Source organism: Rhinolophus ferrumequinum, chromosome 16 (assembly GCF_004115265.2).
Source record: "Rhinolophus ferrumequinum isolate MPI-CBG mRhiFer1 chromosome 16, mRhiFer1_v1.p, whole genome shotgun sequence".
Taxonomy (NCBI): Eukaryota; Metazoa; Chordata; class Mammalia; order Chiroptera; family Rhinolophidae; genus Rhinolophus; species Rhinolophus ferrumequinum.
The window spans coordinates 10,971,160-10,983,296 of record NC_046299.1 but is presented as its reverse complement, the minus strand read 5'-3'; the positions used below and the strand labels follow the sequence as shown (position 1 = coordinate 10,983,296).

Below are 12,137 nucleotides of genomic sequence, written 5' to 3'. Positions count from 1 at the left end.
TAACTTCTGTTTTAATTTAGAGGCAAACAGAGCTTTTCCTCCCGAGTAACCAGTTTATTTCCCCTTCATAGTACTGATACTTATATACTTTATCTTATTTCCCTTTTTGCCCTGGTTATCAGGAAATTCAAGAGTTCAGCTATGACCATGTTCATGTTTAGGATTAGTATGTCTGCATTCTCTTCTATTTCACTATTTACTTATTTTGTTAACCTTATTCTATGGACGAAAATTTTTTACATAAATGGATAAATATAAATTTAAAAAGGCATTGATTTAGTTCATTTTTATTACAAAGTATTCTAATAAAAAATATTTCTCAGGAATTTAATAAAAAAGGTACTATGATGTCATCTATTTATAGTGTATAGTAATTAAGAGTTTTCATTATGTAAAAGGTAATGCCCAAATATAAAGTAGCATTTTCATGCCTTTTTACACATAGTTCTGTCACTAAACTCAACAACTTACAATGGTTTTCATCACTTTCTTTCAAAACATTTCCATTTGGCATTAAGGAAAATCAACTAAAATATTGAGGAAATTGGTCTTGTTCTGTCAGACTAACAGTACCTAATATACTCAGTGAAGAAGGGAGAATGGAGACTGATGAATGCAGAAAGGCCTTTTTTTCTCCGTAGGAATGAAATCTGTCTTTACTCATTTTCAGGATCTCCTTTAATTTGCTATGTGTCTAGAAGTTTTCATCAGTGAAGCCAAAATGTAACTTTTTATTTCCTCCTTCCCCAGGCACCATGACTTTGCCCCCACCAGAAAAAATCAAGCTAGATAGAGTACAGATATCAATTTGATGCATACTTCCTTCTCCAGGATAAAGGGGGGGGAAATTCAGCCTGGGGAAACTTCTCCAATCCCACAGAATCTCCCCGATTTTCTGGAGAAGATACAGCTTGCAGTAGGCAGAAATTTGTAACAGGCATCTTAAGCAGTGGGCTCTGCTTGTTCAAAAGAGGAAACAACGTTCAAGGCATAGTGGTCAAACAGGTAATCAGGGAAGTACGGCTGGACAATGAGGTTCAGGGCGGGGCGAGGACAGAGGCTGGAATGACAGGTTCCACACAGACCATCAAGGATGCTGAATGCTATTATTAAGGACTTTTAGACTTATTGCTGTGGGGAATAGGAAGCCATTGAAGGTTTCTACTGAGAAGAAAGATATGATTAAAGCTAAGTTCGAGGAAAATTAAAATGGCAAGAGTGGGTAAAATCATTCGGAGGGGCTGAGATTAGTTATAAAGCTATTGAAATATTCAAGGCAAGAGTTAATAAGAACCTCCCCTAGATTAACAGAATGAATAGAGAGAATGCTAAAGGGAAGTGAGTTTAAATTCTGTACGATATATTAAAGAAAACTTACTTTATTTTAGCATTGGAAAATGGGGATAGATAAAACTTTAAGTTGTATTACCTTTGGCCCTAAAAATGTTTCAGAATATTGCTCTGCAACAATTCAAGGACAATTCTGGAGACAAGTGTTGATTTACTTTTTATTCTCTTCTCTCAGATCAATTAATCTTCTTAAAGATTAAGTCTAAACACACACACTTTCTCCTGTATTTGCTCGTTTATTTAATTAGTCATGAGTAGTTTAGAGATATGTAAAACTTATGATTTCCAAACCTCATTCTTATTAAACAATTACTATATAAAGCAGGTTACTATAGAAAAGATAAGACATATGATAAAGGCAAGTATATGTTTTTTAATTTATTAAAAATAAGCTCAAGTTTCTTATTTAACCTAAGTAATTCTGTACAGATTTGAGACAGAAACCAACATACGTCTCACTTTCCTTACTTGATAAACAAGATGTTGTTCTCCAAGGTCCCTTTTAACTCTTAAAATTTCCTGGTCTACAAAGTGATTTTTCTGAACTGCATTTTAAAAAAGGTACAATGTCTAACTAATGTAATTTTGTTTTTCTAATAAAGCACTTCCTGAAAAACAGGGATTCTTGTGAGAATTGCAAGGATTACTGAAATTAAACGAAATGGGATTCATTACTGATTGGCTGACTGTTTTTTTCTTACTTTAACATAAAATAGAATCACTATGAGTCTCTCTAATCTTACTCAAATTATACATATGTGAATTGATTTCTCCAAATTAATTGATGATATACACTTATGTTGTTATATTTAGCACTATACCAGTACCACCATATAATGTAGTTAAAATTTTTTTTAACATTTTTCTAAAGACAATGAAGATGAAGGACATGTCAAAAAATTCTTATTTTGACATAGTTTAAATTAATGTCATGATATAATTCAATCTAAATTTAATCTCAAAATAATCAATTATTATCCTGGAATATTTTTCAACACTTTATAGCCACTTTTAGAATGTACAAATCTATTATTTGGCTTACTTTCCCCCCATTAGATATCTATACATCTAATATTTATGTACAGACAGATTTCCTGAAAATGTATTTCTGACCTTTTCAATAAATTCCCATTTGTCCTTTCATGTGAAAATTTTACACCAAGTTTCTGCATCAAGTTTCTAGGCAGAAAAACATCTTAGAAACACATGTACTATAAACTATATTCTAAAAAAGAATATAAAATAATTAAAAACAGTTTTATGCTTAGTTCCAGATTTTATCCCATATTTGAAAATCATGTAAACCTCTTAGCTTTAGGCATAAGATTCTTAAATTGATATACTCAATAAATATATATCTACTTATATATATATGAATACTATATATATGTCCTTCTGTTTGTTGATATAATTCCAAATAAAATAATGATTACTATTAATTAATATATACAACATAAAATTAAAATATTTTCTGTTCATAAAAATTATTTTGCTAAAAGAGGAAACTCTCAGGAAAATATGAAAATTATTTTTTCAAAAGATACTTTGAATACTAATTGCGGAAAAACTTCTAAAATTGAGAAATATCCAAACTGGTAAAGATTCAAATAACCTGTAGTGGGATTTCTTCAGTACTCAATATTTTTCCTGCAGCACTCCACATAGATAGCACATATGTTTTTAAGATGTCTTCTTATATTGAAATGTAATGTAAATTTTTCTTCTCTCTTCCCCTTTCACAACCAATCCTTTTTCATTCCTACCCAACCTCTGTTAAAAATAACCGTATGCAGATATAAGGAAATAGAGATTGGGTGAGAGAATAATAGAATTATTACATGAAGTTTTCCAATCGGAATTTTAAATAACATACTTGTGCAAAAGACTGAGAATTTCCAGTGATCTATTTTTACTTTACACATAGTCTAGCCTTTTAAACTAGGAAATGTATATATATTTTTTACAATATTTAAATTTAAACAAAAGCAAATTATCAGGACTCAAAATAACTGAAGATTTAAAGAAAGGTTGTCCTGGTAACCACGTATTGGTGGGGTACTAACTGACATTCAAGGCAACTAGAGGAGAGAGAGAGAGATAAGATGAAGGCTTGGCATTCTCTGATCACCTCATTATTGTTCTAATGAGGAACTTTGCTCTGGGAATATCATCGCAGCTACTTTCACATCTTTTGTCCCACTCCCTTCATCTCCCTTTCAGTTCTTAATTAGGCCTTAAAGAGCTCACACTGCCCTTTCAACTGGCTACTGCTCCTGTTTAAACACTGCCTTTCACAGACAGGTGTTGGCACTAGCATATAAGACATACAAACTTAATTACAAAATACTATGTCCAGAAGGGGGAAAAAAATAACTTGGTGGATGGCTGTTACTGGAGAACTTAATGTAAATTACTTCAAACATCTTATAATCTTCAACATAAAAATTTATCAAATATTTTTCCTCAAAAACGATCAGTCTGAGGATGAGCTTTCTCCTCTTAATTGTATCCTGCAGTAAATTAACAACACCTAGTAATCCCTTAACTGTCATTTAGAATAGCTAGTATTCCAGAGAAAAATAATCACACATCAAGGATTCTTTTATCACCTTTAAATCCTTTAACTAAAACAATTTTCACATTTTTATTTCTTTAAAGAACTCTAAGGATGCTTTTACAGCAATAAATTACAAGATTTGGAAAAGTACATTTACAAGCACATAGAAATTGTAATTAAGGTTACTTAATAAACAATAGCTGCACATTAAATCGTTTTTTTTGATGTTGCATTTTGTTGGAGATTAAGTAACCGCCTGATAGAATTCATTTTACTATCTGATCAAAGGCTGACTTCATATATTCTGACATTTCTCGCCAAACTGCCGTATTAAACAGACTTGAGTATTTATGAAACACAAAAACTTACAAATCATTTAGATAAAACAGCAAAAGCGCAGTACAAAATCCTCTGCTTCTACAACATTTTCTACAATTTTACAAAACAGCTACATTTAGAATGGTTTATACACAACCATGGTTTCCTCTAGGTATATCTATCGCATTATAGAAAATTGTGATATGTTACTGCTTTAAAAAATTCCTATTATACATCTGGATCACACATATTAAGGACAGATGGTTCAAACAGCAACCACCAGCATCTTGGAATAAAGGCTCTATTTCTGTTATTCAGTGAGAATTTAGTTTTTTACCAAGAACATGTGCCCATATTTTTATAAAGTAACTTATCCGCTAGGTTTAATATATTTAGAATTGACTGAAGATGCAGTGGAACTCTAAACAGAGATCCAAAGCTGGACTTCAAATAACAATAAAATGAAGTTAAGATATCTGAACGATCCTTCCCAAATACGTGAGTTAATTTAGCTGATTGCTACCAACCCTGTTAATATAGTGAGTTTTGTTCTGACTAGGAAATTAAGTGTCCTAAAGGTTCTTTCAAATACTTTTCTGGTTAACTGGATCTCTTGCCAGGATACTTTTCCTATTGTTGAATATTGACAAGCAGTTTTATTCTTTCTTCAATCTTTGTCCCAACAGAAAAAACTGTTAAGTTTTTTCCACATGCTCTTATTTCATAATTTTAATTTTGACCTTGACATACAACTTTCATATTAACTTTTAACTTTGTTTAAAAGTCTGCAAACAGAACATGCATATTCTAAGTTGACTTCAATTATGTTTACCTGAACTTCCACAAATTGTACAGAAGTCACACCCTATTGTATATTAAAAACAAAGTTTGAATTTTGCTTTACTTCTTTCTCCCCAAATTATCACGCTAAGCTATAATCTGTAGGTAACTGAAGGAGTCAAGGAGATGGAGGCCTTTTTAAAAATGTGTGCCAGACAGAAGGCCAGCTTGTGGCTTGCTTTTTTCTTTTCCTTTTCTTTTTTTTTTTTTTTGTTTTTTTGCAACCCCCTTCTGCAACTTACCGGGATTTTCCTGATGTCTTCACTGCTTGTCGGATTCATATGAAAACTAACAATAAAAGACAAACATAAACGTTAAAAGGGTATCATAGTCCACATGGGAGGAAACATAAAAACAGATTATTTTTAACCAACATTTCAATAACAATTTCTAAAGTCCTAAATCACTCGGATGAATGAAATTTAATCCAGGATGTAGAAGAGAACCAATATTTATTCAACATTCTAATTTTAAATTTTGGAGGAGAATCCTTCAGTTATTATCAGAACTGAAGAACTATACTTCTAAGTATGTAGTTTCTAAACATCTTTACATATAAGCGTTTTATCCAGCAAGATATTTTATAAAGCTAAATTTTATAATGTTTATTCATTCTATATACATACTCACTCACCTTAGGCCTTCTCATATAAAACTAATGGAGAATTAAATAAATTTAGGTTAGAAAGAGTGTAAAATAAAAGAATGAAAGCAATCTTTAAAAAAATTCTATAGGTATTAGAAAATTATCTTTTAAACATTATCCTATCAGTGAGAACAAATTCAGAGTTGTATGAACCATTTCTATCATTAATGTGATTTCTAAGTAGCTGGCCTTCAAATTTTAAATACCCAAGTGGACCAAAACAAAACACATTTCTTCCATACAGAGTAAGAAAACATCACAGCTGAACGCTATAATCGTTTTCTTCTTTGAAACATGTCCATTAGGAAGGGGACTGCAACCAAAAAGAAGCTAAACTTCAAAGCCATCTGATGAGTAAATATTTCATCGTTGCTATTCAAGTTTAATTTTTACCCAGCACTTAAGAGTATTAGCCATTGTAACCTCTACAAAGCATTACTGTCCTAAGATCCTTTTCATCCTCCCTGCCTCCCAAAAGACTTAACTGTAAAATATATTTTTTACATTATCTGTGCTTTATCAGCCAAATAATTGGAATTCCTTGAAGAAATTCAGTTTTTAAACTTTCAATTGTGTGCATGAAAAGTCTGGACACTAGATATAATGTCTGGAAAATAGCTATTATTATAGGTACACATCCCAAGCTGTAAATCTAAAGAGCATAAATGCATGCACAACCACCTCAAAAGAATTTCTCACATATCCAAGGTTTCATTTGTTATGACTAAGATTTGTAGTACTAGGTTCCAGAACTGGTGGCTGACCTTTTCTAGATAGAACTCCTATGGATAAATTTAGTATTTCAGTAGAGCTGGATGACACGGTAGAAAAGCCTGAAACATGTTTTCAATTCCTACAATGCACCACTTCCAGGCTGAGGTGGTTGACACATTTTCTCATTCCCTGTTATCTCATCATCTTGATGGTGTTCTGTATGGTCCGAGACTGGAGTCACTGTATTAACAACGTCTCAAGAGCCTGACAAGTATGGCTTCAAAGAAAACCACCAAAACAAAATCCAAAAAGACACTGTCATATAGTACACCCCAGCCTAGGGTACCACTGTAGCAGCTGCTAATACCAGGGTTCCCATGCTCTCAGATTTTCGGTGGTCAACATCAGGGCCCACTGGCACTCATCTCACCTGTGCCATCACCTATCTCACAGCATCTTGTTTCCAATAGGTCAAGAAATACATTCGCTGCATTTCTCTCCATCTGACTGTGATAACCTCAAGGTCAAAATGATCGAAATTCAGGTTTGACTGCACACCACCACGGTGGTTACAAGCAGAGAAGAGGTCAAGCACCCTGGAGCTGGGAGGTGTGCATTCAAATTCCGGTTCTGCTTTTCACTTGCTGTGTGACCTTGAACAAGTTACTTAGTGATTGTGTCTGAGATGCCACATCTGTAAAATGGGGATGGCCACAGTGTCTGCCATCTAAGACTACTGAGAAGATTGAGTAAGTTAGCATGTAAAACACGTGGCACAGTGACTGGCACACAGAACGTGTTCAATACATTATTTTATTCAGTAAACATTTACAGAGCACTTAGACTGAGCAGATCCTATTCTACCGTTTCCCTGAAAATCAGACCTAGCTGGACCATCAGCTCTAATGCGGCTTTTGGAGCAAAAATTAATATAAGACCCGGTCTTACTTTAATATAAGACCAGGTAATATAATATAGTATAATAAATATAATAAATATAATACAATACTGGCTCTTATATTAATTTTTGCTCCAAAAGATGCATTAGAGCTGATGGTCCGGCTAGGTCTTACTTTCAGGGAAACAGGGTAAGCATTTTACCCAAATGAACTCATTTAATCTTTACAACTCTCACACTCGGTAGGATCTTAATGTTTAGCATAAGGAAACGAGAGGCACAGAGAGGTGCGGTAACTTGAGTGTTGTCACAGAGTTGCTAATGCCAGAGGTGTCTGGCCCGGGAATCTGTCCTCCTGACTGTGACACACGGCCCAAGCCCTGGTCTCTGAGCACCGTCAGCACGGGTTGCGCTGCTGAAGCCCTGGACATAGTATATCAGGTTGGTGCAAAAGTAATTGCGGTTTTTGCAATTAACCTTTTAATGTGCAATTACTTTTGCACCAACCTAATGAGACACAGGGATTCATCAGAAAGTACACGCCACCTCCTTCTGCGTCAGCACACACTACAGCTGTGCTTGTGGGAGGCAGGGGGAGAGCACTCTTGAGAGTCAAAGTTTCACACCTCATAGAGGAATGATATGTCCTATCACAGCAATTAGTCTGAGAAGGCCTGAGTCCAGGGAAAAGTAGGATTTGGAATTACATGAAGGACAGGTTTGGCAGGCCGGTGAGAGAGGGCTCTGAAGCCATATGGCATGGCCTGGGGCTGCTGGACAGCAAGCCACTGCAGGACACGAAGAGCCTGGAACCCAAGGCAGCAAGGTGGGCAGGGGTCCCAGAAGGGTTTTGATGCAAAAGATGAGGCTTAGATCCGATCCGTAGAGCCACGGGCAATGTTTTCACACTTTTAATCCTGTCATAAATGTTACTTAAACATTTCATGTTCGGTAGCACATTCCATCCTATTACATTCTTGAAGAATAAACAATATTATGGCTGTATAAATGGCGTTATATGTCTCAGGAAGAAACTTTTGAACTGCAAAATAGAAATACTGGTTTTCTATTTATTGTTATCACGTAAGGTTTTTAAGAAACAGACATTTAGGACAAAGACTTTATCAAAATCATAAAACTAACAATATGTCCTATCCAGTGGCTTTAGCCTATGGAACTAAAGTGACACTCAGCGACAACCTGAAACAGGTCTGAGAAGTCTTAAATGATGAAACTGAAAAGGTCACAACTGTAGGGAAAAGGGTGCGGAGGGCAGCCGGCCCCAGCTATTTCCCATCGTACCTGAGTGTAACCTGAGCACTCCGACACTTTCCCCAGCAGCCCCCAGTGCAGATCTGAGGACAGGGCTCTGGTACCGGCCATTGTGGAAAATCTAAAGGCAGAGCCCCTCCCTTGTGGTAGGCTTTATAGTCACACATTGACCTGTCAAGCACATGGCAACTCAGTCATTCATGGCTGCCTTTTTTGATCTGTCCTTCAGGGGGAAAAAAGCGTTAACTGAACTGGATTGAATTAGCTCGGTGAAAAATAAAATGTCTCTATTTATCAAAGTGTGGCACCAATTTGTGATATCTTTCTCTTTGGACTGCGGTCCTCATGTCAGACAAGATATTGAATAATACAGTCTGACTGCTCAACTGAATTGTTGACAGGTTAAGAAAGATGGTGTTTTTAATCAGGTAGAAAATGAACTTGGACATGCTCACACTGAAAAAAGTTTATACAAGTTTAAAATTCAGAATTTAAAAAAATTTAGTTTAGAAATTAGAACTGAAGGAGTTTGGGGGTGGCAGAGGATTTTAAACTGATAAAAAATATTTCAAATTCATATTTTAAAAAGTTTTTCAAACTAATAAAATGCTTTACATGAACATTCTAACGTTTTAATGTAAAAGCTTACTTTTTACCTTGCAATATTTCCAAATTTAAAGAATTCTTCTAAGTAAACTCTTAACAGGAAATTTTGAAATTAGTAGTACTCGAAAATATTTTAATGAATCATTAATATCGCTTCTATAATACATTTATTTATTTAGTAGAATAAAGATTTAGTAAAGAAATAAGTAAATTGGTAAGAACTTCAAACTGTCCTTCAATAGACAGGTCGGAAAAACAAACCACTCTTATGAAGCAGTAAGAATGACCACTGCAGAAATCACAAAGGCATTTGGCAGTGATCACAATTGTTTTTTCTTTGTCCTTCCTTTTCTCTTTTTAAAACATAAATATGTTTCTTTGGAGCAATAATACGTAAGACCGGGAAGGGACCACTGAGAGTGAAAAAGTGTAAAGTGCTTGTCAGGGCAAAAAAAAAAAAAAAAACCCATAGAACAACAAGAACAAAGATCTATTAAGACTGATTAACTTGTCTTTTGTTAGTATAAGACAATGAAAAGTGTCAATTCTTGACTCTAGGATTTTAAATCTTTCAATGAGAAGTCATGCAAGGACACTAGAGGCTCTTTTGAAGGCATTTAAAAACAAGTTTTATTACAATACCCATAACATCTCTTTCCAAGCCTCATTGGTGTGAAAATTATAAAGATAAGTCCATTTTGGCCTACAATTTGATCCATTTTATACCTAATAGGTGAATTCAAGTTATTTGAAAATCTAGGTGTCCCACCTGGTACAGGAGTCACTTCCTCAAGCACCATTCATTCTTTACTGTGAATAGGAAATAAGTGTAACTTTAAACTATCACAGAAGAACTTCTGACATTAATTATGTTCAAAGGGGAGGATCCTATTGATCTTATTTAACTGAAAGAGTGGACTCTAGAGATGTGGGGTTTCACTTTGGTGACAAATGTAGTTGGGGGCAGGGGTATAAGCAGAACTGTAACATAACATCACACAAAACCTTTAACGAGTCTGAAAAGAGAAAAAGAAAACTACACCATTTACAGTGAAGCAAGGGCAAAGAAAATGACACGAGGCCTAACAAAAACTGGTATTTATCGGACTTTATCGTGGTACCAGGCGCCTTTTGGAGCCCTTTACATGTTAACTCTTTTAATCTTTGTAACAAGCCTATGAGGTGAGTGCTATTTTTATTTCCATTTACAGAAGAGGAAACAGGTACAGAGAAGTTGAGACACTTACTCCAGGTAACACAGTCATTAAGTGGCAGATTCAGGATCAAAGAAAGGCACTCACACTCCACAGTGCAAGCTCTTTAGCCATACGTAAGCGGTACTTCTTCCACACAGGTGCTCTAAACTATTCAGTCCTACGGTAAGCTCAGAGATGGCTGGTTTCAAGGACTCCAACACAACTTCCTAAGGATTCTTCCAATCAGAAATGACTAAGGAAATTCCAAGACTTAGATAATCTTTAAAGAGAGAGAATAAAGGCTGAAAAGCAGTAAGTTTTGAAATAACTATGATCATTACTTTCTGATTGCCCCTCCTGCTCCTTTCCACCCCTCCCTGCACCCCAGGAGGCTGACCTCTGGAGTGCATCACCTGGGCCCCCTTTCCCACTGGCTTCCAGTCTATGCTCTGCCACTGGAAGGCACTGGCAAGAGACTGGAGCATAGAAAGAAGGGGGGCAGGTTATTTATTCCCCTGCCCCAGCCCCATCCTACCACCTCCTCAGCCCCGCCCTGCCGGGGTGCAGTTTACCAGTAGCTTCTCTATGAACAGCCACAGCTGCAGCTACAGCTGTTCCTTCACACCTAAGCATGGCAAGCCCTTCTAGACACTGCTAGACTCTCCCTCCTTGGTGTCCTTAACCCTAGCCACCCCTCTGTAAATACTCTCTTCACTAAACTTTCTTCCATTATTCATTATGACTGTGTCACTGTTTTCCCGCTGGGACTGATCCAAGAATATACAATAAATGCTATAAACTATTCACTTAATAATTTAATAGTTACGGACAAAGGTTTATCTAATTTATCTAATAAAAAGAAGCGAGAACCAAAGAGAAACACCGCATCATGCTTCTTCACATGAATTACCTCCACTTCCCTTTTCCCATCAATGTCTGGCCTACACTCCATAACTAGTTATTTTAACACTATCTTTTTCTTCCAAGAATAGTCTCCTACTTTGTCACTAATACTTCACTGCTAGCCACAAAAAAAGTTCTTGGCCTTCATTTAACAACACCTTTCACACTCACAGAGCTTTATGTTCAAAATTATTAGGTTGCTGCAAATGTAATTGCAGTTTTTGCAATTATTCTTAACCTTTTAAACCACAATTACTTTTGCACCAACCTAATATTTTCAATTTAGGATTACATTATTAAAGACTGTTTTGCTCCTACAGTTTTGAAATGGCATAATTGCTTAAAGTGACTTGGATTTGAATACTACCACCTTACAATTGATAACACACTAAACAAACAGAATTTCTCTAGATATGTTTCCAAAGGAACAGTGATCAATAAGGTGGGATACAGTTAGTCACGCTAAGATCTCACACGATCAAAATCCCACCCGATCAATCTTACCTTCGAATTCTCCCACCGCCTCACCCCTATCCGACCTGTTTTGTGGAACCCCCCACCACCCCAACTGTTTCCTAATCCGTTTGTTTGTACTCACCCATCGCACCAGCACACATGGACAGCCCATGACCCCTCGGACAGTCCACCGTTTTATTCTGCCAATCTCTAATCCCTGCCAAGTAACCCTGCTGACTTTGGTACTTGACTCACTCATCTTTTATCATCTGAAACACAGCCCCCACCAATACTCACTGCTGCTTTTATGCAGGTCACCAACAAACTGTTTTTACCTAAGGCAACAGCCTCACTCTCTTCACCTTCGCGGCTCCATTTGAT

General features: G+C 35.8%; 1 protein-coding gene across 1 annotated transcript in view; it reads right to left on the bottom strand.

The window, feature by feature from the left end:
• RAB11FIP2 (RAB11 family interacting protein 2) overlaps window positions 1-12,137 on the bottom strand; it is a 39,217-nt gene that overhangs the window by 4,856 nt on the left and 22,224 nt on the right. The window contains exon 4 of the mRNA XM_033130913.1: window positions 5,308-5,353. Coding sequence (XP_032986804.1) covers window positions 5,308-5,353 — 46 coding nt within the window. The remainder of the gene's footprint in view (window positions 1-5,307; window positions 5,354-12,137) is intronic.